Source organism: Delphinus delphis, chromosome 19 (genome assembly GCF_949987515.2).
Source record: "Delphinus delphis chromosome 19, mDelDel1.2, whole genome shotgun sequence".
Classification (NCBI taxonomy): Eukaryota; Metazoa; Chordata; class Mammalia; order Artiodactyla; family Delphinidae; genus Delphinus; species Delphinus delphis.
Genome location: NC_082701.1, coordinates 52,341,302 through 52,363,690, shown reverse-complemented (window position 1 = coordinate 52,363,690; position 22,389 = coordinate 52,341,302). Strand labels below are relative to the sequence as shown.

Below are 22,389 nucleotides of genomic sequence, written 5' to 3'. Positions count from 1 at the left end.
GATGTTCTACTTTTTTAAAAACAGCTTTATGGAGGTGTGGTTGACATCGTAAATAGCACATATGTAAAGTGTATGCTTTAGTAAGTTTTGATACGTGTATACACCTGTGAAACCATCAGTACAATCCAAGTAATAAACATAATCATTACTCCTGACAGTTTTCTTCATGTCTGTCTGTAAATCTTACTGTCGTCCCTCCCACATCCCCAGGTAGCTACTGATCTGCTTTCTGTTGCTATAAATTAGTTTTTTTTTTTTTTCTGTATAAATGGAATCATACAGTATGTGCTCTTCTGTTGGGGATGGGGTGGGGTCTGGCCTCTATCTCAGTGTAACTATTTTAAGGTTCATCCGCGTTGTTCCGTGGACTAGTATTTCATTCTCTTATATTACAGAATAGTATTCCCTTGCATAAATTGACCACAGTCTGCACATCCATTCACCTGTTGATGCGTATTTTGTATTATACAAATAAAACTGCCATGAACATTCATGTGCAAGTCTTTGTATGGACATACATTTTCATGAATGACTGAGGCGTATGTTTAACTTTATTTGAAACATCTTTATTGGAATATAAGTGCTTTACAATGGTGTGTTAGTTTCTGCTTTATAACAAAGTGAATCAGCTATACATATACGTATATCCTCATTATGTTTAACTTTTAAAGACACTGCCAGACTCATTTCAAAAGTGGTTGTACAATTTTACATCGCCACCAGAAGAATTTGTGTCCCAATTGCTTCAGATCCTCGCCAAAGAGTGTTATAGAAAGTCTTTTTAATTTGAGACATTCAGGTCGGTGTGTAGTTGCATTTCATCATGGTGTTAATATGTATTTCCCCAATGACTGAATCTTTGCATGTGCTTATTTGTCATCAGCGTGTCTTCTTCGATGAAGTGTGTGTTCAAATTGTTTACCTATTTTTAATTGGGTTGTTCATCTTTTGTTACTGAGTTTTAAGAATTTTATAAAACATATCCTTTTATATGTTTGTCAGATATTTATGTTTTAGAAATATTTTCTCCCCATCTGTGGCTTATATTTTTGGTTTTCTTAACAATGGCCTTTAAAGAGCAGAGGTTCTTAATTTTAATGAAGTCCAATTAGAAATCTTTGACTACCTAAAGCCACAAAGATTTACTGCCTTTTTTTTCCTAGCAATTTTATAGTTTTAGGTTTTACAATAGGTGTATGGTCTATGTTGAATTGATTTTTTTTAATATAGCAAGATGAAATGCATTTCTTTTTTTTTCATTTGCATATTTATTTGTTCCAGCACCATTTGAAAGAAAAGAGCATCCTTTCTCTACTGAATTACTTTACTCTTCTTGGAAATCAATTGACCGTATATGGTGTGGGCCTATTTCTGGACTTTCCGTTCTGTTCCATTTGTCCATTTGTTTATCTTTACATCAGTGCCACACTGTCTCCATTATTGTATCTTTGCCACAAGTCTTTAAGTCAGGTAGTATAAGTCTTCCAACTTTGTTCTTTTTCAAAATGTGACTGGCTATTCTAGATCTTTTGCGTTTCCATATGAATTTCAGAATCTGCTTTCAATTTCTACAAAAAAGCCTCGTGGGCTTTTGATTGGGATTACACTGCATCTTTAATTTGGGGAGAATTGACATCTTAACAATATTGAGTCTTCTGATCCATGAATATGGCATATCTCTCCGTTTATTTAGTTCTTTTTCTCAGCAGTGCTTTGTAGTTTTCACTGTACGTCTTGTACATCTTTTATCAGATTTATCCGTAAGTAGTTCATATTTTTTTCTTATTAATGGCATTTATAAATTTCTACTTCTGATTGTGGCTAGTATAAAAATACAATTGATTTTTTGTATACTGACCTTGGATCATGCAGCCTTGCTAATAAACTCACTAATTTATTAACAGCTTTTGGGTAGAATCTATAGGACTTTCTATACAATGGTCAGTGCCATCTGTAGATAAAGACAGTTTTACTTTTTTAAAGACTTTTTTTAAGAGCAGTTTTAAGTACACAGCAAAATTTAGAGGAGGGTACAGAGAGTTCCCATATAACCCCTTTCCCCACACATGCATAGTCTTCCTCCATTATCAACCACCAGAATGGTATATTTGTTATGATGAATTAACCTACATTGATATCCTAATCACCCAAAGTCCATAGTTTATTTTAGGGTTCATTTTTGGTGTTGTGCATTCTATGGTTTGGACAAATATAAAATGACACATCCTTCATTACAACATCATACAGAGTATTTCCACTTCCCTAAAAATCTTCTGTGCCCTGCCTGTTTATCTCTCCCTCCTCCCTCAACCCTTGTCAACCTGTGATCTTTTTACCATCTCCATTGTTTTGCCTTTTCCAGAATATCAGTAGTTAAAATAATACAGTATGTAGACTTCAGATTGGCTTCTTTCACTTAGTATGTGCTTAAGGTTCCTCCATGCCTTTTCAAGGCTTGATAGCTAACTTCTTTTTAGCACTGAATAATATTCCACTCTCCGCTTGGACCAAGTTTGTTTATCCATTCACCTTCTGAAAGACATCTTGATTGTTTCCATATTTGGGCAATTATGAAAAAGCTGCTATAAACATCTGTGTGCAGGTTCTTGTGTACATGTAATTTACCAACTCTTTGGATAAATACCAAGGGGTGCAATTGCTAGATCACATGGTAAGAATGTTTAGTTTTGTAAGAAACCACCAAATTGTCTTCGAAAGTGACTGTACCACTTTGCCTCCCCACCAGTGATGAATTGAGAGTTCCTATTGCTCTGCATCCTTGTCAGCGTTTGATGTTGTCAGTTTCCAGGGTTTGGTCATTCTAATAGACGTGTAGTGGTATCTCTTGCTTTAATTTGCATTTCCCTCATGACTTATGTGTGGAGCATCTTTTCATATGCTTATTTGCCATCTGTATGGTTTTTTTTTGTTTTTTGTTTTTTTGCGGTATGCGGGCCTCTCACTGTTGTGGCCTCTTCTCTTGCGGAGCACAGGCTCTGGACGCGCAGGCTCAGCAGCCATGGCTCACGGGCCCAGCCGCTCCGCGGCATGTGGGATCTTCCCAGACAGGGGCACGAACCCGTGTCCCCTGCATCGGCAGGTGGACTCTCAACCACCGCGCCACCAGGGAAGCCCTGTATTTGTCTTTGGTGAGGTATCTGTTAAGACCTTTGGTCCATTAAGAGTTCTTTGTATATTTTAGGTAACAGTCCTTTATTAGATGTTTCTTGCAAATATTTTCTCCCAGTCTATGATTTGTCTTCTCATTTCCTTGATAGTATCTTTCACAGAGCAGATTTTAATTTTAATGGAGTCCAGCTTATCAATTATTTCTTTCATGGATTGTACCTTTGGTTTTGTATCTAAAAGTCATTGCCAGACTTCTCGTTTCCTGTTCTGCCTGTAAGGACCTTGGAAGTCACCACTCCATGCTAACAATCAGTAATATAATCTGAACAGACTGGAAAAGTCACCAACTTTTCTTGGATCTGTAAGAGAGGAGGGCACAGGGCAAATCACTTCCTGCAAGATTGGAGAGACAGGAGAATACAGGGAGTCACAGCTTACTGGAGCAGAGACTTCTGAGCAGAAGCCAGTGTGGGAACCAGTTGGGTAGGAAAATCTGAACTGTCATTGATGAGTGGCTGGAGGCTCAGTATGGACAAATCTGAGAATTAAAAACTCCAGGGGACCCAGTCATAGTGGGGTCCTCACAGTTATGTGAGATTCACCTCTAGGAGCTCTACCAGGTTCTCACAGTAAATACCAGAGAAAAATCCCCTCCTGTTTCTGGTAGAGAGAGGGGAAAAGGAACCATTTTGGAATATGCTAGAGCACTCTGTTCTTAACAAGATTTCATCCTCAGGAGAAACTACTTAACCAGGACCTAACTTGCTAAAATTATATCAGTCTAACTGACTTGGGGGAAAGGAAATGCCTAACTCTCTAGCCCACTAGCCATCCTGTCCCACCTAAGTGGCAAGGGGAGGAAAAAACTTTGAAACCCTTGTGACGTTCACAGCCCAGAGACATAGACTCACTAAAGACTGGGACCTAATGATAGGACTGTAGAACACTCCCTTAATGTCCACACTTTACCACCACCTTTTACTAAAAGTCTTTTTACAGCAGTACATTTTACCACATACATCCTGTCTAATAAGAAAAAATTACAAGGCACACCAAAAGGCAAAAAAAAACATAATTTGAGGAGACAGCAAGCATCAGATCCAGACATGCCAGGGATGTTGGAATTATCAGACCAGGAATTTAAAACAATGATTAACATGCTCAGGATTCTAATAGATAAAGTAGATCGCATTGAAGAACAGATGGGCAATGGAAGCAGAGAGGAGGAGCCAAAAAGAAATGCTAGAGGTCAGAAACACTGTAACAGAAATGAAGAATGCCTTTGATGGCCTTATTAGTAGACTAGATATGGCTGAGGGAAAGAATCTCTGAGCTTGAGGATATCTCAATAGAAACCTCAAAAAGTGAAAAGCAATAAGAACAAAGATTGATATAAAACAGAACAAAGTATCCAAGAACACTGGGACAACTGCAAAAGGTGTAGTAGATGTGTAATGGGAGTACCAGAAGGAGAAGAGAGAGGAAAAAACAGAAAAAATATTTGAAACAATGGCTGAGAATTTCCCCCAGGTTAATGGCAGACACCAAACCACAGAGTTAGGAAGCTCAGAGAACACCAAGCAGGATAAATACCAAAACATTTACACCTAGGCATGTCATTTTCAAAGTACAGAAAATCACAAAGATAAAAAAAATCCAAAAGAATCTAGAAGTAAAACAACACAAAACAAACAAAAAAGAACCCTTCACTTCTAGAAGAACAAATGTAAAGATGACATCTGACTTCTCAGAAACCATGCAAGCAAGAAAGTGGAGTGCAATCTTTAAAGTGTTGCCAAAAAAAACCCTCCAAAACAATCTCATCAATATAGAATTCTGTACCTTGTGAAATTATCCCTCAAAACTGAAGGAGAAATACTTTCTTAGACAAATGAAAATTGAGGAAATTTGCCAGTAGATCTGCCTTGCAAAATGGTTTAAAGGTTATTTAGAGAGAAGGAAAATAATATAGATTAGAAACTTTCTACATAAAAGCATGAAGAAGGAATGAAGTGATAAGAAAAAAAGTCATTGCCATACTCAAGGTCATCTAGGTTCTCTCCTATGTGATCTTCTAGTAATTTTATAGCTTTGTTTTACTTTTAGATTTATGATTATTTTGAATTTTTGTCAAGAATGTAGGGTCTAGATTCATTTTTTCGCATGTGAATGTCCAGTTGTTCCAGCAACATTTGTTGAAAGACTGTCTTTACTTTGTTGTGTTTTCTTTGCTGTTTTATCAAAGATTGTTGACTGTATTTATAAGGGTCTGTGATTCTCGGCTCTCTGTTCTGTTCCATTGACCAGTACCACACAGTTTTGATTACTATAGCTTTATAGTAAATCTTGAAGTTGAGTAGTGTCAGTCTTCTAACTTTGTTCTTCTCCTTCAATATTGTGTAAGCTCTTCTGGGTCTTTTGCCTCTCCATATAAATTTTAGGATCAGTTGATATACACAAAATAACTTGCTGGGATTTTGATTGAAATTGTGTTGAGTCTATAGATCAAGTTGGGAAGAACTGATACCTTGACAATATTGAGTGTTTCTATGCATGAATATGGAATATTTCTCCATTTATCTAGTTCTTTGCTTCCATTCATCAGTTTTGTAGTTTTTTTCATTTAGATCTTGTACATATTTTGTTTGATTTATACCTAAGTATTTCACTTTTGGGAGTGCTAATGTAAGTTGTATTGTGTTTTTAATTTCAAATTCCACCTATTCGTTGCTGGTATGTAGGGAAGAGATTGACTTTTGTATATTAACCTTGTATCCTGCAACCTTGCTATAATGGCTTTTTAGTTCCTGGAGATTTTTTGTCAGTTCTTTTGGATTTTTTACTTAGGTGATCATATAACCTGCAAATGAAGTTTTCTTTTCTTCCCAATCTGTATGCCTTTTCTTTTCGGATTGCATTAGCTAGAACTTCTAGTACAAGGCTGGAAAGAAGTGGCGAGAAGGGACATCCTTGTCTTTTACCTGACCTTAGTGGGAAAGCTTTGAGTTTCACATCATTAAGTATGTTGTTAGCTGTGGGGGGTTTTGTTTTTGTTTTTGGCTGCATTGCATCTTTGTTGCTGTGATCGGGCTTTCTCTAGTTGTGGCGAGTCGGGGCTACTCTTTGTTGCAGTACGTGGGCTTCTTATTGCGGTGGCTCCTCTTGTTGCGGAGCATGCGCTCTAGGCACGTGGGCTTCAGTAGTTGTGGCACGAGGGCTCAGTAGTCATGGCTCACAGGCTCTAGAGTGCAGGCTCAGTAGTTGTGGTGCACGGGCTTAGTTGCTCCACAGCATGTGAGATCTTCCCGGACCAGGGCTCGAACCCATGTCCCCTGCATTGGTAGGCAGATTCTTAACCACTGCGCCACCAGGGAAGTCCAGCTGTGGGGGTTTTGTAGGTATGAAGTTGAGGAGCTTCCTCTCTATTCCTAGTTTACTGAGAGTTTTTATTAGTAAGGGACGTTGGATTTTGTCTGATATGTTTTCTGCATCTGGTGATATGATCATGTGATTTTTCTTGTTTATCCTGAAATCCTACGTGTTGGTCCATGGTTTCACCCATTAGCTGTAAACAATACATCTGTGTCCTAAAAAGCACCACATGTCATAGCTGATGGTTGATGGGGAAATTCCTTTGATGTGGTACAATTTTGATGAGATGATGTTGGAGACGTGAGGATGCCTTAATGACACTGATTTGTCATGGTTGCAGCATTTGAACTTGTTGTATAAAAAGGAAATCTGTAGGTCTATAACCTGGCAATGTTTTATAACCCTGTATATTAAAGATGGCTTTCTCATAAAATCCTGAACCACACAGCCCTATGGTCAAACATTTGTGATGTTTGTGCCTCTGCTTTTAAAGGTGCTGTGACGGACAGTTGGCATGCCAGGGTTCGAGAAGGGTGGATGGTTTGAAGTGCTTGCACATACCTGTGCAAAATCAACTGGCTGCCTCTGTTCCTATTTTACTGTAAATTTTATGGTACTGTTCCTGTTGCATTCTCCAGGGAGCTTCTCTGTAGACAAACACCCCCCACACACTGCCCCCGCAAGTGGTGGAGATGCTGGTGTCTGAGTTTCCTGGTGTATCCAGGAAATCATTTTAAATCAACTATACTCCAATAAAAATTAATTTTTAAAAGTTGCCAGAAATGAAAAAGTGGACATCACTGCTGTTTACGATGATGTGTTTCTGCTTGCTTTTTCATTTCTGATTTTAGTTGTTTGTGTCCTTTCTTTTTTTTCATAGTTGGCCTGACCAGGGGCTTATTGAACTTACTGATCTTTTCAGAGAACCAGCTTTGGTTTCATTGATTTTTTTTTCTCTCTTGATTTCCTGTTTTCAGTGTCATTGATTTCTGCTCTAATTCTTAATATTTCTTTCCTTCTGCTTATTTTGGATTTAATTTGCTCTTCTTTTTCTAGTTTCCTGAGGTGGGAACTTAGACTATTGATCTTAATCTTTCTTCTTGTCTAATATATGCATTTGCTGCTATAAATTCTCCTCTATGCACTGCTTTTGTTGTATCATAAATTTTGATAAGTTGTGTTTTCATTTTCATTTAGTTCAAAATATTTTTAAAGTTCTTTTGAGACTTCTTTGATCATGTGTTATTTAGAAATGTTGTTTAATGTCTACGTATTTGGGAATTTTCCAGCTATCTTTCTGTTGTTGATTTCTAGTTCAATTCCGTTGTATTCCGAGAGCAGAACTGTATGATTTCTGTTCTTTTAAATTTATTAAGGTATGTTTTATGGCCAAGAATGTGGTCTGTCTTGGTGAATGTTCCATGTGAGCTTGAGAAAAATGTGTATTCTACTGTTGTTGGATAAAACAGTCTGTAGATGTCCATTACATCAGCTGATTGATAGTGGTGTTGAGTTTAACTATGCCTGCTAGATCTGTCCATTTCTGATAGAGGGGTGTAGAAGTCTCCAACTATGATGGTGGATTTATCTCTTCCTCCTCGCATCTCTATCAGCTTTTCGTCTCATGTAGTTTGCTCTGTTCGGTGCATACACATTAAGGATTGTTATGTCATTTTGGAGAATTGACCCCCTTATCATTACATAATACTCTTTAACCCTGCTAACTTTACTTGCTTTGAAGTCTGCTCTGTCTGAAATTAATATGGCAACTCCTGCTTTCTTTTGATGACTGTTAGTATGGCTTATCTTTCTCCATCTATTTACCTTTATTTTTTTTAATAGTTAAGAGATTTTATTCTAATAGCTGTAATTACACTGCTTGCTTGTCAAAATGAAAACTGAAAACTATACGAAACAGTTGATTACTAATTGTGTATTGAAAGCAGTAAGAGGTTCTGCAACACCAAAGTAAAGCAGTTCTGAGGTTTTCCCCAAGGTAAAGGTTAACAGCTCCAGCTTCTTTAGTGTTTATCAAAATACAAAAGAAAAAAGTAGAGGTTATTTTCAATGGCAAATCTGACCCTTGCAGGCTGAGGGAGTGAAAGCACTGGGGCTCCGAGGGGCTGGGGTTCAAGGATGACCACCTGTGCTCATGCTGGTGGAACCCCAGAGAGCCCGGAGCAGGCAAGCAAGGAGACGGCAGGGCTCCTGCTCCAACCAGAGCGTTCCAGCCAAAGTGCCCATGCTGACCCAAGAAAGGCTGGGGTTCCTCCAAGGGGTCTGAGAGAAGTGGCTGCAACCTCCAGCCCACCTCCTGGGCGGCCACGTGAGCACAAATGCTATGGGGTGTGGGATGACCTGAGACGGAGCAAATCACAGGGACCTTACTGTGACCATGCAGAATGGATCATGGCTGGTTCTGCCCCACTTCACATTCCCAACAGGAGATAGACCACCGGTGGACTGGACTCAGGCCATTACTACAGAACCTACACTAGGCACATTTCTCCCTTCTGTGTGTTCGAGTGTTCTCCTTATCTTGTAACTATTTTAAAAAATGCACCGAGTTTGGGTTAAAAACCAACCACCAAAATGGATCTCAACACAGATCTAAAGCCCAAGAGGAGGAGCGTCCGGCTCATCTGCAACAGCGACCCCTGGATGACCCGTGTGCCCAAAATCCCTTCTCAGTACTAAACAGTGGGTTGATTTTCTTTTTACAATTAAAACAAACAAACAAACAGTAATATTGCATAGGAGTACCAGAAACTGCCTCATTGGAGACAAAAACTATTTAGATTAAATAAAAACCCAGTTGCAGGCAGCGTCTGCACATGTACAGCACGGTGAAGCACACCGTGACCGACCAGCATGGAGACAGCTTCTGGCGCTCACACCCCAGGGGCACATTTGCCACATGAGAGTAAAGCAAGGGTAGGAGGAGGGGAGTGAATGGGGAGGAGAGAGGAGTACAGCTCACTCCTGGTTCTGGAGCTGATTGGACAGCCAGTCCAGTCCCTCATAGAGCCCATCCCCACTGGTGGCACAGGTGGCCTGAGTGTACCAGTTCCCGTGCCTCAGAGTGTAGACCCAGCTTGTCCGTGACCTCAGCTGCGTTCGTGGCATTGGGGAGGTCCTGTTTGTTAGCCAACACGAGCAGCACAGTGTCCCTGAGCTCGTCTGCTGCCAGCATCCTTGTAAGCTCCTCTTGGGCCTCATTCACACGTTCCCTGTCTTTGCTTTCAACCACAAAGGTGAGACCTTGTGTGTTCTGGAAGCAGTGGCACACAGAGGCTGGATCTTGTCCTGGCTGCCCACGTCCCACACAGTGAAGCTGATGTGCTCGAATTCCATGGTTTCCACGTTGAAGCCTGTAGTGGGAATGGTGGTCACGATTTCACCCAGCCTCAGTTTGTACAGGATGGTGGTCTTTCCCGCAGCGTCTAGGCCCACCATGAGAATAGGCGTTTCTTTTTTGCCAGAAAGGCCCTTGAAGAGGTTTGCAAAGATACGCCCTGTGCTGTAGACTGGTGGGAGCAACACTGGGCACAGAAGCCCTTGGCGGCCGTGGCGCAGCTGCTGCTCGAAGGCAGGCATTGGTTTCGCTCCCACTCAGTCCATTTACTTTTAATCCATATATTTCTTTATATTTAAAGTGAGGTTCTTATAGACCACCTATAGTTGACTCTTGTTTTTTGATCCACTCTGACTGTCTTTGTCTTTTAATTGGTGTGGTTTTACTTCTTTTCAGTCTGGATGTCTTTTTTCTTTCTTGCCTTATTACACTTGCTACAACCTCCAGTACAATGTAGGAGAGCAGACATCCTTGCCTGGTTTCTAATCTTATGGAGGAAGTATTCATTTGAAGGCCAGATGTGAGTTTTTCTTTGTTCAGTTACTAGCTATTTCTTTCTGAAAATATTCTTGAGATTTTTTTGTTGTTGTTGTTGGCTGGGATGCAGTTATTTGGGTCTTGCTTTGTCAGGTGGACCACAGCAGTGTTTATTTTAGAGTAAGTGTCAGCAAACCATGACCTATGGGCCACATCTGGCCCACCACCTGTTTTTGTATGGTCTGCAAGGTAAAAATGGCTTTTCTATTTTCAAATGGTTGAAAAGAGTCAAAGAATATTTCATGACTTGTAAAGACTGTATAATATTCAAAGGTTAGTGTCCATAAATAAAGTTTTATGGAAACACAACCATGCTCATTCATTCATTAGTTATGGATGCTTTCCTGTGACAATGGCAGGGTTGGGTAGCTGCACAGGAGACCATATGAACCAGAAAGCCTAAAGTACTTGCTCTCTTGCCCTTGATAGAAAATGTTTGCAGACTCCAGTCAAGAGGTGATTTCCCTCACTTCTGTGCCAGAGCCATTCTGCGTACCCTCTCTGATGCCCTTTGAATTATGAGGTGACCTGGTGGGTAGGGATAGGAATTACGTGTGCAATTCCTGTGAGCTCAGAGTTATTCCTTCTAAGGCTTTCAGGTGGTTCTTTCCCCAGCCTTAATTTCCTCACACATCTGCCCTGATCAACGTTCACCTGAAGTCTCAGGGTGGACCCTGTGCAAATCTCCAGCATTCTCTCTCTGTGCAGCTCTCTGGTACTGTGGCCACCTGGACCTGTTTTTTGGATTCTTAATTCGGGGAGACTGCTGGGCTCTACCTGGGGTCTGCCTTCCCCACACCATAGCCTGGGAACTCTCAAGGCGATGGTGTGGGGCGGAGAGCTCCTCTCATCTGTTTCCCATGTCTCGGGGACCACTGTCCTTCATTTCCTCATGTCTGCATCTTGAAACTGTTGTTTTGTATATTTTGCCTGTGGGTTTGTGTGTTGTTCTCCAGTTGTTTGGGGCCAGAAGTAAATCTGGTCCCTGTCAGTCCCTCTTGGCTAGAAGCGGAAGTCTAACTCTGTTTTGAACTCCCTTTTCACAGTGAAAGTATCTAGGGAAGGAAGCCCTGTTCCTCCCAGGTCACTCTAACTCTACGTATTTCAGCCGTTTTCGGAAGTAAAGTGAAGAAATTAAGAACAAGGCCGATTTTACTTTTCAGGATTCATGGTTCCTGAAAGGAATGTCTTACTAGCCAGTACTAATGAATTTTCTGGGCATGGTTGCTTTGTACCAAGAAAAACTTTTCGGTCAGGAAAAGTATCCCTGCCCCCGAGGAGGTGCCTCATTCAGAGATTGCTGTAGGCTAGGTGTGAGAGGACGCCGCGTGCGAGTGTTTGTATTGTCTCCAAAACCGAGAGCACCCTTACTGAGATGCCCACCCTTTGGAAGCCGGCTGGCTTTTGGGATTTGGTGGGGGGGGAGTAAAGGAATGGAGGGAGAGAAGCAGCATATATTATAGGTCAGGATGTTTCTCTACTCTTCCCTTTGTGTTTTGAAATGCTCTATCCGCCCCCCCCCCCCACTTGATTTCCTAGCAAGCTGTTTTTCAGGGATAAACACAAAAATGGAAGTCATCTTTACACGAAACCCTCATTAGTCTTTTCTCTGCCCCAGGAACCTTGGTGATGTGCTGAGGTTACCATGGCTTTGCTTCCTGGCCAGGTCCCGCACTGGAAAAAAATACACAACCACAAAGCGTCGCTTCTGACTTCCTTTTGCCCGTGGAATCTGTTAGCCTTTCTGTACTTTCGTTGACCTTTAGAAAACACTTGGAAAATCATCCTGAATACCAGTTGTTTTGGTAGAGCTTAGACTCGAGGCAATGCATGCCTTCCTTCCCTGACCCGGAAGCTAGGCCTCGTTACAGCCAGTTAGCCGGCCTCAGCTTCTGTGCTGGCATAATTTGAGGCGCGAAGGGACGTTCAGCAGAAGATGGGTGAGGTGATGACAATGACTGGATCACCTCAAAAATCCCTGGGAGAGGGACTTCCCTGGCGGTCCGGGGGTGAGGACCCGGCGCTTCCACTGCTGGGGCCTGGGGTTCAATCCCTGGTCGGGGAACTAAGATCCTGTAAGCTGTGCGTTGCGGCCCAAAAAAAAAAAAAAAAAAAATCCCCGTGCTAAAACAAGGGGAGGTGCTTTTTTGGTCAGTACAGACCCGTTTCTGAGTCAGCTGGCGGGTGGCAAACATTGGAGAATTGTTCTACCTCTCCCCAGGAAGTCTCTGTTGCTCGGGCTTCTTAATTAGTTCCAACTATTCTTGCCGTAGTCTATAGACGTTCTTTCTAGATTCTAGCAGAAAGTTGTGCATTGGTTCTGGGTTTCTGTGTTCTTAGGTCTCTAAGTATTTTCATAGAAATAGCGGTGGGGAAGGTGGCCGGCCGGGCTGCGTTGTACCCTGGCGCATCTAAGCAACTCATCTTTGAACACTTGCAATCATAACCTCACAGATTTTTCAAGATAACCTTTCTTGCAGCTGTCACCTAGACCAACATTCCTTGCCCCTCAGATCTTAAAAACATCTGTTCCTAGAACTTGCTCTAAGAGTCTTTCCAATATAGTGATTATCTTTACCCAGCTTGACCTTATCTACTTCCCCTTCTTCAAGGAGAGCTCCTATATATCACATGTGGGAATTTCCATCCCTCCTCTCTGGGCACTGGACAACACAGCATCAGCTACCTTTTCTATTATCTAAACTCAGAGAGCTGTCTAGTATTAACGAGGAGTCCTTCCATATATGTGTAGCAGAGACTGTATTTCTTCCTTCTACAGACCTAGAGGGTCTTCTGTGGTCATTCCTTGGTTTAAACGCCTTTATTAAATACTTGCTCTGTACCACCAGTTGGGCAAAACCATAGGAAAAGAAGCCCCAGCCCCAGCCCTTGGGGCTCTTGTCATGTGCTCAGTCGGGGGCCTGAGGTTGCAGTTCTTAAGAATGTTCCTTGGTTTTATTTACTTGTTAAAATGTTGGTAACTTGTTGCTTTTGACAGTTTCAAACATATGAAAGTGGAGAAAGCAAGATAATGATTCCGTCTTACCTATCACTTGTTTCAGCAATTATCAACCCATAGCCCATCTCGTTTCATCTATATGTCTACCCACCTACCCGTCCCTGGATTGTTTTTGAAGCAAATCCTAGACACTGTACAATTTCATTGGTGAATATTCCAGAATATAACTCTAAAGCATGTCTGCAAAAGATAAGGACTTTTTAAAAAACAAAAACATAACCACCATGCCATTATTACCCTTAATAAGTTAACAATTCTTAATCTGAACACCAACTGGATATTTGATTTCCCTGATTGTCCCATGATGGGTTTTTTTTCAGGTTGTTCAATTCAGGATCTGAATATGGTCTGAACATTGCAACTAATTGTTGTGTCCCTTAAGTTTTTTTTTTTTTCTTTTTTTTTTCTTTTTTTCTTTTTTTTTTTTTTTGCAGTACACAGGCCTCTCACTGTTGTGGCCTCTCCCGTTGCGGAGCACAGGCTCCGCACGCGCAGGCTCAGCGGCCATGGCTCATGGGCCCAGCCGCTCCGCGGCATGTGGGATCTTCCCGGACCGGGGCACGAACCCGCGTCCGCTGCATCGGCAGGCAGGCCCTCAACCACTGCGCCACCAGGGAAGCCCCCCTTAAGTTTCTTTAGTAGGTAGGTGCCTTTGCCAACTCTTTTTTTCTTTGCTGTTTCTTTGTTGACAAAACAAGGGCATTTGCCCTATAGTTTCCCACTATCTAGAATTGCTATTTGTATCCACACACATTGTTTAATGTGCCCCTCTGTCCCACATATTTTCTGTAAATTGGTAGTTAGATTTAGTGGCTTGATCAGAATGACGTCTGTTACTTTCGACAAGAATACATTATGATGACTGTCCCTTTATTTTTAATCTACAGCCACCAGATTGTCCTCCCACAATTACATGGTATTTAGTTAGAAGATGGTTTTTCTGCATGTCTTAAGATAGGAAGTAGTCAAACACCTAACTGTTCTGAAGCGATTTTTCCAAAAATGTTTGTATTGGTTTTCTACTGCTCTATAATAAATTAGCACAGACTTAGGGACTTAAAATACAAGTTTATTATCTTATAGTTCTGTAGCTCAGAAGTTCCGTACAGATGCTGCTGGGCTATGATCAAGGTGTTGGCAGGGCTGGGTTCTCTTCTGGAGGCTCCAGGGGAGGATTCATTCCCTTGCCTTTTCCAGCTTTTAGAGGCTACCCACATCTCTTGACTCCTGGACACCTTCTTTCGTCTTCAGTGCCAGCAAGTTGCATCTCTCTGACCCTTCTTCGTGCCTCCCTCTGACCACAGCTGGGAAAGACTCTCTGTTTTTAAGGACTCATGTGATTAAACTGGGCCCACCTGGATAATCCAGAGTCCTCTCCTATCTCCAATTCCTTCCCCTTAATCACATCTGCAGGGTTTCTTTTGCCATGTAAGGTCATATATTCACAGGTTCCCGGGATGAGGATGTGGACATCTTTAGGGGTCGTTATTCTATGTAGTGCAGTGGTCATCCAGTTTTTAAAGTCAATACCATTATAAAATTGAAGAATGATTAATAGAGTATGGTATGTTGCAGATGATCTGTTGTGATATCATAATGATTTAGGGTATCGATAAGGTAGGGTAGATTATAGTAATGAGCTGTGATTACAACATCGTAGTAGTTTTACATGGTTCTGGGTGGCTGTCTGCATGGGTCTTGATAATCGTTGATATTTTTGCAGGTAGCAGCATTTTCTTTGGTTCACTGGCTCTAAGATGACCACACTGCCTCCCCTTAGAAATGCTGCTTTAAGACTTGTAGAAGCTCAGAAAATGGTACAAATGAACTTATTTACAAAACATAGTCACAGATAACAAACTGTAACAAATTTATGGTTACCAAGGGGAAACAAATTTATGGTTACCAAGAGCGATAAATTGGGAGACTGGGATTGACATATACACACTACTGTATATAAAATAGATAGCTAATAACAACCTACTGTATGGCAAAGGGAACTCTACTCAATACTCTGTAATGACCTATATGGGAAAAATCTAAAAAGGAACTTCCCTGGTGGCACAGTGGTTGAGAAGTCCACCTGCCGATGCAGGGGACGCGGGTTTGTGCCCCGGTCCGGGAAGATCCCACATGCCGCGGAGCAGCTGGGCCCGTGAGCCATGGCCGTTGAGCCTGCGCGTCCGGAGCCTGTGCTCCGCAACGGGAGAGGCCACAACAGTGAGAGGCCCGCGTACCGCAAAAAAAAAAAAAAAATTCTAGAAAGGAGTAGATATATGTATATGCATAACTGATTCACTTTGCTGTACAACAAAAACTAAACATTATAAATCAACTATACTGCAATAAAAATTTAAAGACTTATAGAAGCCCAAGTCATCAATATTATTACATACACAGCATCTCTGTATCTGGACCTTCTGTGTTTCTGAATTATAGGATGAAAATTTATTGTAGCACTTAAACATAGTGAGGAGGTAGTAAGTTCTTATAGAAATGATTTGAGTAGAGCAGGATTTTTAGCCCTCTTTTTGTTTTGCATTAGCAAGATAACCTCTAGGTAGTAAGGCAGATAATGAGTCAGGGTTAAGTGAAGAGTGTAACATAGGTATTTTTCATTCGTAATCTATGTCTATACTAGGTAAAGCAACTTCAGGACTTTAATGATTTTTTCCCTAATTGAAAACCATAGAGGAATCTCCTTTTCTCTTTTTATATTGTTTTACCTTTTAATTCGCATTGACACTTGCCCCTCAGTTCTACAATATATATAGTTTATTTGGGGGATGCATTTGGAATTTTACTGTAACATCGGTCATCCTATAGCAGCACTAGGTTGATGATAGATTTTTCTTGGAGGCCATCCAAGAGGTTGTTACTGAAGACCAAAAGGACCTCATTATAAAGTGATTTTGCTATAAAATGGTCCCTTGGAATGATCCCTAGAGACAGCAGGTCATTTGTACAGTTAAAAGAGCATGTAGTGTCAAAAATCGTTACTAAGGGGTCCTTACCGCACACCATTAGTTTAAATAAATTCCAGATGAATTAACAAGTTGTGTAATGGCTTAATCCCATAAAAAGACTAGGAAAAACTACATAAGGAGATGTTAATGTGATCCGGGGCAAGAAGACCTTTATGATTTCTGCTTTTGTAGATCGCCCTTCATGTGAAACAGACATTTAAAAAAAAACAACCCATCAACGAGTGGAGCCACGAATGGCATGTTACCCTCACCCAGCAGAGCGCTTGGTGGAAAGAGTCGTTACACTCAGCCTTGGAATGTTCTTTCCAATGCACCTGCAAGCAAAGGGATAAAGTATTTATAAAGAGATTGGGATTGTCTAGAGTTTAAAAAAAAATTTTTTTAAATAAAGGATCTTGAGTAACTGGAGTTCTTTTCTCTTTAAATTTTCAAAAATTTAGAAAGGTAACACAATTTTTAAAAGCAAAAATGCTATCTTACTATACATTGTTTTGTATTCTGCTTTCTTTTTTAACCCAATAACGTGTCATGAACTTCTTTTGAAATCAAAATATACCTGTACAATATCACTTTTCACGGCCATATAGTGTTTCCCTCTATGGCTGTACTCTGTGTTTCGCTTGTTTGTTTTGGCCTCACTGCATGGCTTAGTGGGACCTTAGTTCCCCGATCAGGGATTGAACCCAGGCCCCCCGGCCGTGGAAGCGTGGAGTCCTAACCACTGGACTGCCAGGGAAGTCCCTATACTCCGTTTTTAAACCAATCCCTGTGTTTGGGCATTAGGTTGTTTCTAATTCTTCACTATTATAAGTGTATCTATCTGGGTCCAATCAGGAGAAAGAAATTTCAACATGGAAAATGTAGTGTACGGAATTACTAACTATAACGGGGTTAGAGTAATGAGGGGTTAGCCAGCAGGAAGTAAAGAGACAGAAATAGCAGGTAGAAGGTGTAGTCACTCCCCTGTGGAGACAGAGAACCCACAGCAGTACCCCCAGGGTTGAGGTGTAGATCAGGTAGAAGAGGGCACAGCTGGGGTTCACTGGATTTCAGAGAAGTCGCTGTGGTGCCGAGCTGGCGGCACTGCCTGGAGATCGGTCCTTAGGGTACTAGGGAATACAGTGCACAGGGAGGCGTCTAATTGGAGGCACTCTATTCCAAAACTGCCCAAGGAGGGGGTGTGTTGGGAGACGTTGCTGGCCTTGGGGTGCTGCTGGCCACTGCACACCAAAGGAGCTGCCAGCATGGCAGGAGTCTGTCAGGAGAGCACTGGAGCCAGGAAGCAAAACCCGTTTCCCCTGCAGTATCTCTGCAGTCTCCTCCACCGCCAAAGCTGGCAAAGGAAAAATTATTTAAAGGACCCAGATCCATTTTCACAGAGCAGTCAGAAAAGGGTGAGCCTGGAGCTGAGAGACGATAAATTGAAAAGCGGCAAAGGAAGCAGTGTTTCAAGGAGTATCCTTGTATATACATCATGGCATACCATCCAGATGTTTTGTTGCACACATTTCCTAGACATAGAATTGATCAAGAGGTAGGCACGATTTGCTCTCTAGAAAGATGTGTTAACTATCCTCCTGTGATTTAGCACTTAGAGCTTCTTCACACTTTACTTAACCCTGGGTGTTAGCATTCTTTTTAATGCTTACAAATCTGATAAGTCAGGAAAAAAACACCTCAGTATTGTTTTTTGTTGATATTTTTAAAAAATTAGCGATGTCAGAGCTTTTTCCTTTTTTATTCTTTTGGGCGTTTCCTATCTATATCCTTTGCCCATTTAAAAAATTGGAAGATTGTGTTATTGATTTGTACATGCTCTTTATATATCAAGTATCAGAATGTTTAAATGGTTATATAGTCAAATCTTACATTCATTTGTAATGTTTAAAATGTAATTCATCTGGAAATCATTTTAGTTTAAGGTCTGAGGGTTATAAGTGTTTAACTTTTTAATTTTGTTCCAATTGTTCCAATAATGTTAACTATTTTCTCTCTTTTCCTGACTGATTTCAAATGTTACTTTGATCATATATTGAATTGTGTCTATTTCTAGACTTTAAATTGTTTTCCTTTGGTTTTTAGTGAGTTGTCTCACTTTTTCTTTCAGAACAGGACGCAGGCCTTGATGCCCTTTCCTCCATCATAAGTCGCCAGAAACAAATGGGGCAGGAAATTGGGAATGAACTGAATGAACAAAATGGTAAGAACACGTCTGAAATTGACCAGATTTGCCATTTAATATAAATGCTAAAGCCTTGTCTAATTGTTAAATGATTTTACTATTACAAAACACCTGAAGTAGTTGAACAACAATGGATTTTTACATTGATAGTTTAATGCAATTGAGGGTGGTTTGTGGCAGATTCAGATTGTAGTTACTAAACACTAGGAAAAGAAATTCGGTTAAAAGATGTCCAGTTTTCTGTAGCTGCTTTTAAAAATGCTTTGTTTTGTGATCTGTTTGTCCTGTGGGCTCTCCTTATGTGGTCACGGGGTGAAGTGGCTCAGTGCGTCGTACACCAGCGCAGAGGCAGGGCACACTGAGTTGTCCTCTACACATCGTGGCGGGGGGGGGGGGGGGGCGTTGGCTCCTCTTCTGTCATAAATACCAGGCTGCAGGGCGAAAAAATACTTGAAGATTTTTTTATTCAGGGCTTGATGTGACAAACCTGGCTGGAGAAAGATTAGTTTGCAAACCCACAAGCAGGATGGCTTGGGAGAGACAGAGCTTTCAGTCAGGAGCCTACCCAGAAGGCTCTTGTGCTTGAGGTATGCGGTTGAGGGTACAGGGGCATGAATGGAAGATGCAGCAGTAGGAGTGGAGAAGAGCGGATGGAGGCAGGGGACTGATGGTTCTTTTACTGCATGGACCCTTTCAGGGGAATGGGGGAGGGGGGGTCGCTGGTTTGTGAGTGGAGATCCTAAGTCCGGTTTGGACCCGTCCAATGAGAGATGCCAGTGAGGAATCCGAGTCACAGCGTCAAGTGGACAGTGGGAGATGAGGTACTAGAGCTCGGCGAGAGGACAGGACCAAAGGGAAGAGATGTGAGCAGCTTCAGCAGCGAGGTGCTGGGTGGAAGCAGAATAGTTGAGTTTCAGCGAGGCAAGCGTTTATCGAAGGCCCCTACTAGGTGCTAAGCCCTTTAATCTGTGCCGTTTCATTTAATCAGCGCATAGCACTGGGAAGGTGATGTTATTGCTGTTTGTCAGAGGTGAAGCCCAGAGTGGCTGAGGGACCCCGTAACGTCACCTCAGTTGTAAGGGATAGAAATGAAATTTCACACTAGCTTCCTCTCTAAGGAAGACAACATGGGGAGAGAAAAGTAAAAAGTAAAAGGTTTCAGCTTGTGGTCATAGTATCGTGGAGGCTCACGGTGGAGCGGCTTTCAAGAAAGGTTACCCTGTATGGGCGAGCATTGGAGCCCTGGGAGCGGGCACGTGCTCGCTCCAAAGCGGGGCTGCACCTGTCAGGTTATACAAGTCCCACTTTTCTTCATCTCTACAAAGACTGAGTTCATCTGTTGCCACAGTACTATTCCGTTCATCTGTCCTAAATGAATAAAAAGTTAATTCTATCCATCTGCCATCTGTCATAAATAAATAGATCACCAAAGCAAATGGAGAAACCCTCTAGCTCTACCATCCCAATAGAGGTTCTTAATGGTTTAAGGGCAGAGAGGAGGACAATTCAGTCCTTTCCTGATGGCGCTGATGTGAATGTACTAATTCATGTACTTGCATCTGACTCAGTTATTGGCCAGTTCCTTCCTTGAAAGACAGTATTCAGAAGAAAGTTAGCTCTGTAGGAAATCTGCCTGTCAGAGGTATAATTGTTCTTTATCCCAAGGAACTTTAGCCTGTTGAGTGGGTCAGTCTAGAAAGGACGCTAGCCACACACTGGTAAAGCACGTGCATCCTGTGGTGCGCTCAGATAAGCCATGTCTAGTCACCGTGGTCCATGGTCAAGGATGGATGGTGCCTCCTTTGGTGAGGTGACTTGCTGACTTCCCAGATGAGGTCTCCGAGCATTTTCTTGCATAAGCAATCACACTGGCACGTCCTTATCTTGTTCAGTAAGCACCATACTTTGCTGCGTATTAGAATCGCCTGAGGACCTTCTCAGCCTCCAAAGCCCAGGCCATACCTGAGCTGGTTTTCTGTTGTTGCTGTAACGCATTACCACAAACTTAGTGGCTTCAGACGGCGCAACCCCCTCCTCATAGTTCTGGAGCTCTGAAGTCGGCTATGGGTCTCACTGGGCTAAAACCAGGTGTCGGAAGGGCTGCATCCCTTTCTGGAGGCTGTGGGGGAGAATTAATTTCCTTGCCTTATCCAGTGTCTAGAGGCTGCCTGCATTCCTTGGCTTGTGGCCCCCTTCTCCACCTTCAAAGCCAGCAACGGTGGATTGAGTCCTTCTCGCGTGGCATCACTCTGACTTCTAGCTTCTGTCTCCCTCTTCCTGTTTTAAGGACCTTTGTGATTATGTCCGGCTCACCCGGATAGTCCAGAATAGTGTTCCTATTTAAGGTCAACTGATTTAGCAACCTTAATCCATCTGCAACCTAATGCCCCTTGGCCGTGCAACCTAACATTCTCAGGTTCCGGGATGTAGATGTCTCGGGGGTGGGGGGCGCTGTTCTGCCCAAGCATCAGTACTTTTTTAAAGCTCCCCAGATGATTTCAGTAGGCTGCCAGGTTTGGGAACCAGTGCGCCTGTTGAATATGCTGAGAGAATGTATTTAGTACGGTACTGTTCCGTTGCCTCTCGTATGCTCACATGACAGATGGAGAGCCCACCCGTGCACAGACCCTTCGCCTGGTTATATAGTGCACATCTGCCATCCTAGTCACGGAGACTCTCTCTTCCCATCACACGTTTTACCCCCATCCTTTCCACCTCTTCCTCTGTGCCTCCCCGGCCCTCATCTCCGTTCCAGACCCGGATGCACATATGGGTACATAGACAAACATGAGGTATTTTTCCATGAGTTGCCAAGATTAGCTGGGTTTTCTCTGTGGTGGCCTCCCACTGAGATGGCAGCTATGCTGGTGGTTTTCTGTGGTGCACATTTGCTCCTCAGAAATAGGGCAGAGTCAGCCATTTTCGTTCATAGGGACAGAGAGACTCTCTGAGGATAAAAATGATATTCCTGCTAGGACTGTGATCAGCCTTTATTCCTTTTGTCAAAGTCAAGAAGGCCATTATGTCTAGAGGTGTTGAGAACAGGCTTGCAGCCCCATCTGGATTTTTATTGTGACCCGAGCACATAATGAGGCGTCTGGGACCCGGGAGAAGGTTTCCACTTCTGGTTGTAAATATCTCTACTTGGTTTATTGACCTACTGAATTATCCTTTTGGTTTTCACGAAACGAGAGAAACAATAGGCTAAGATACTGGCCAGCCAGGCCATTTTTGGAATCAAGTATCCAGACCTTACTAACAAAATACAGTACATGGTACTGAGAGGGTAACCACAAAGCCGAAGGGTTGAATTATCATCACTGTAGGAATCTTCTCAGAGAGAGTTAAAAAGGGCCTGGCCCACACCAGTAATTACCCTGTTCCCGTGCCCGTGACCAAGCCTAATGAGGAAGAGGGTAGGCAGCTCAGTGAAAAGGCGGGTGATGGGAGACCTGCAGGTCTAGTGGATTTGGGGGGTTGGCATCTGCTGAAGGTGGGGGGATGCAGGAGAGAGGGGTGGGTGGAGGGCCGAGCCAGGGAGATTGCCCCGTGGGACCACGGTCCACAGTGAACCGTACGGGTGGCTGGGGGCGAAGGGTTCGTGTCAGGCTGACTGCCCAGATGCTGTTCCGAAGTGCAGCTGTGGTACAGTTTTACTGAAAAACCCCTTAAAGTTCCTGCTCAAGAGGACGGGGCCTTTGGAAAGGAACACTAAAACAAGAAAATGAATGGGACTGACTTGACTGAAGTGTAGGTCTTTCTGAGACCCGATCTGGGCGTTGGCCAAGCTGTGAAGCCGGTTCCGAGG

The 22,389-nt window shown here is 42.4% G+C and overlaps 1 protein-coding gene and 1 pseudogene across 1 annotated transcript in view; one reads left to right on the top strand and one right to left on the bottom strand.

Annotated features, from left to right (window-relative positions):
• The window catches only part of STX8 (syntaxin 8), a 239,952-nt gene that overhangs the window by 44,437 nt on the left and 173,126 nt on the right, over positions 1 to 22,389 (top strand). Inside the window, exon 6 of the mRNA XM_059998072.1 lies at positions 18,507 to 18,599. Within this exon, the coding sequence (XP_059854055.1) occupies positions 18,507 to 18,599 (93 nt within the window). The remainder of the gene's footprint in view (positions 1 to 18,506; positions 18,600 to 22,389) is intronic.
• LOC132414999 (ADP-ribosylation factor 1 pseudogene) lies at positions 9,478 to 10,098 on the bottom strand (annotated as a pseudogene).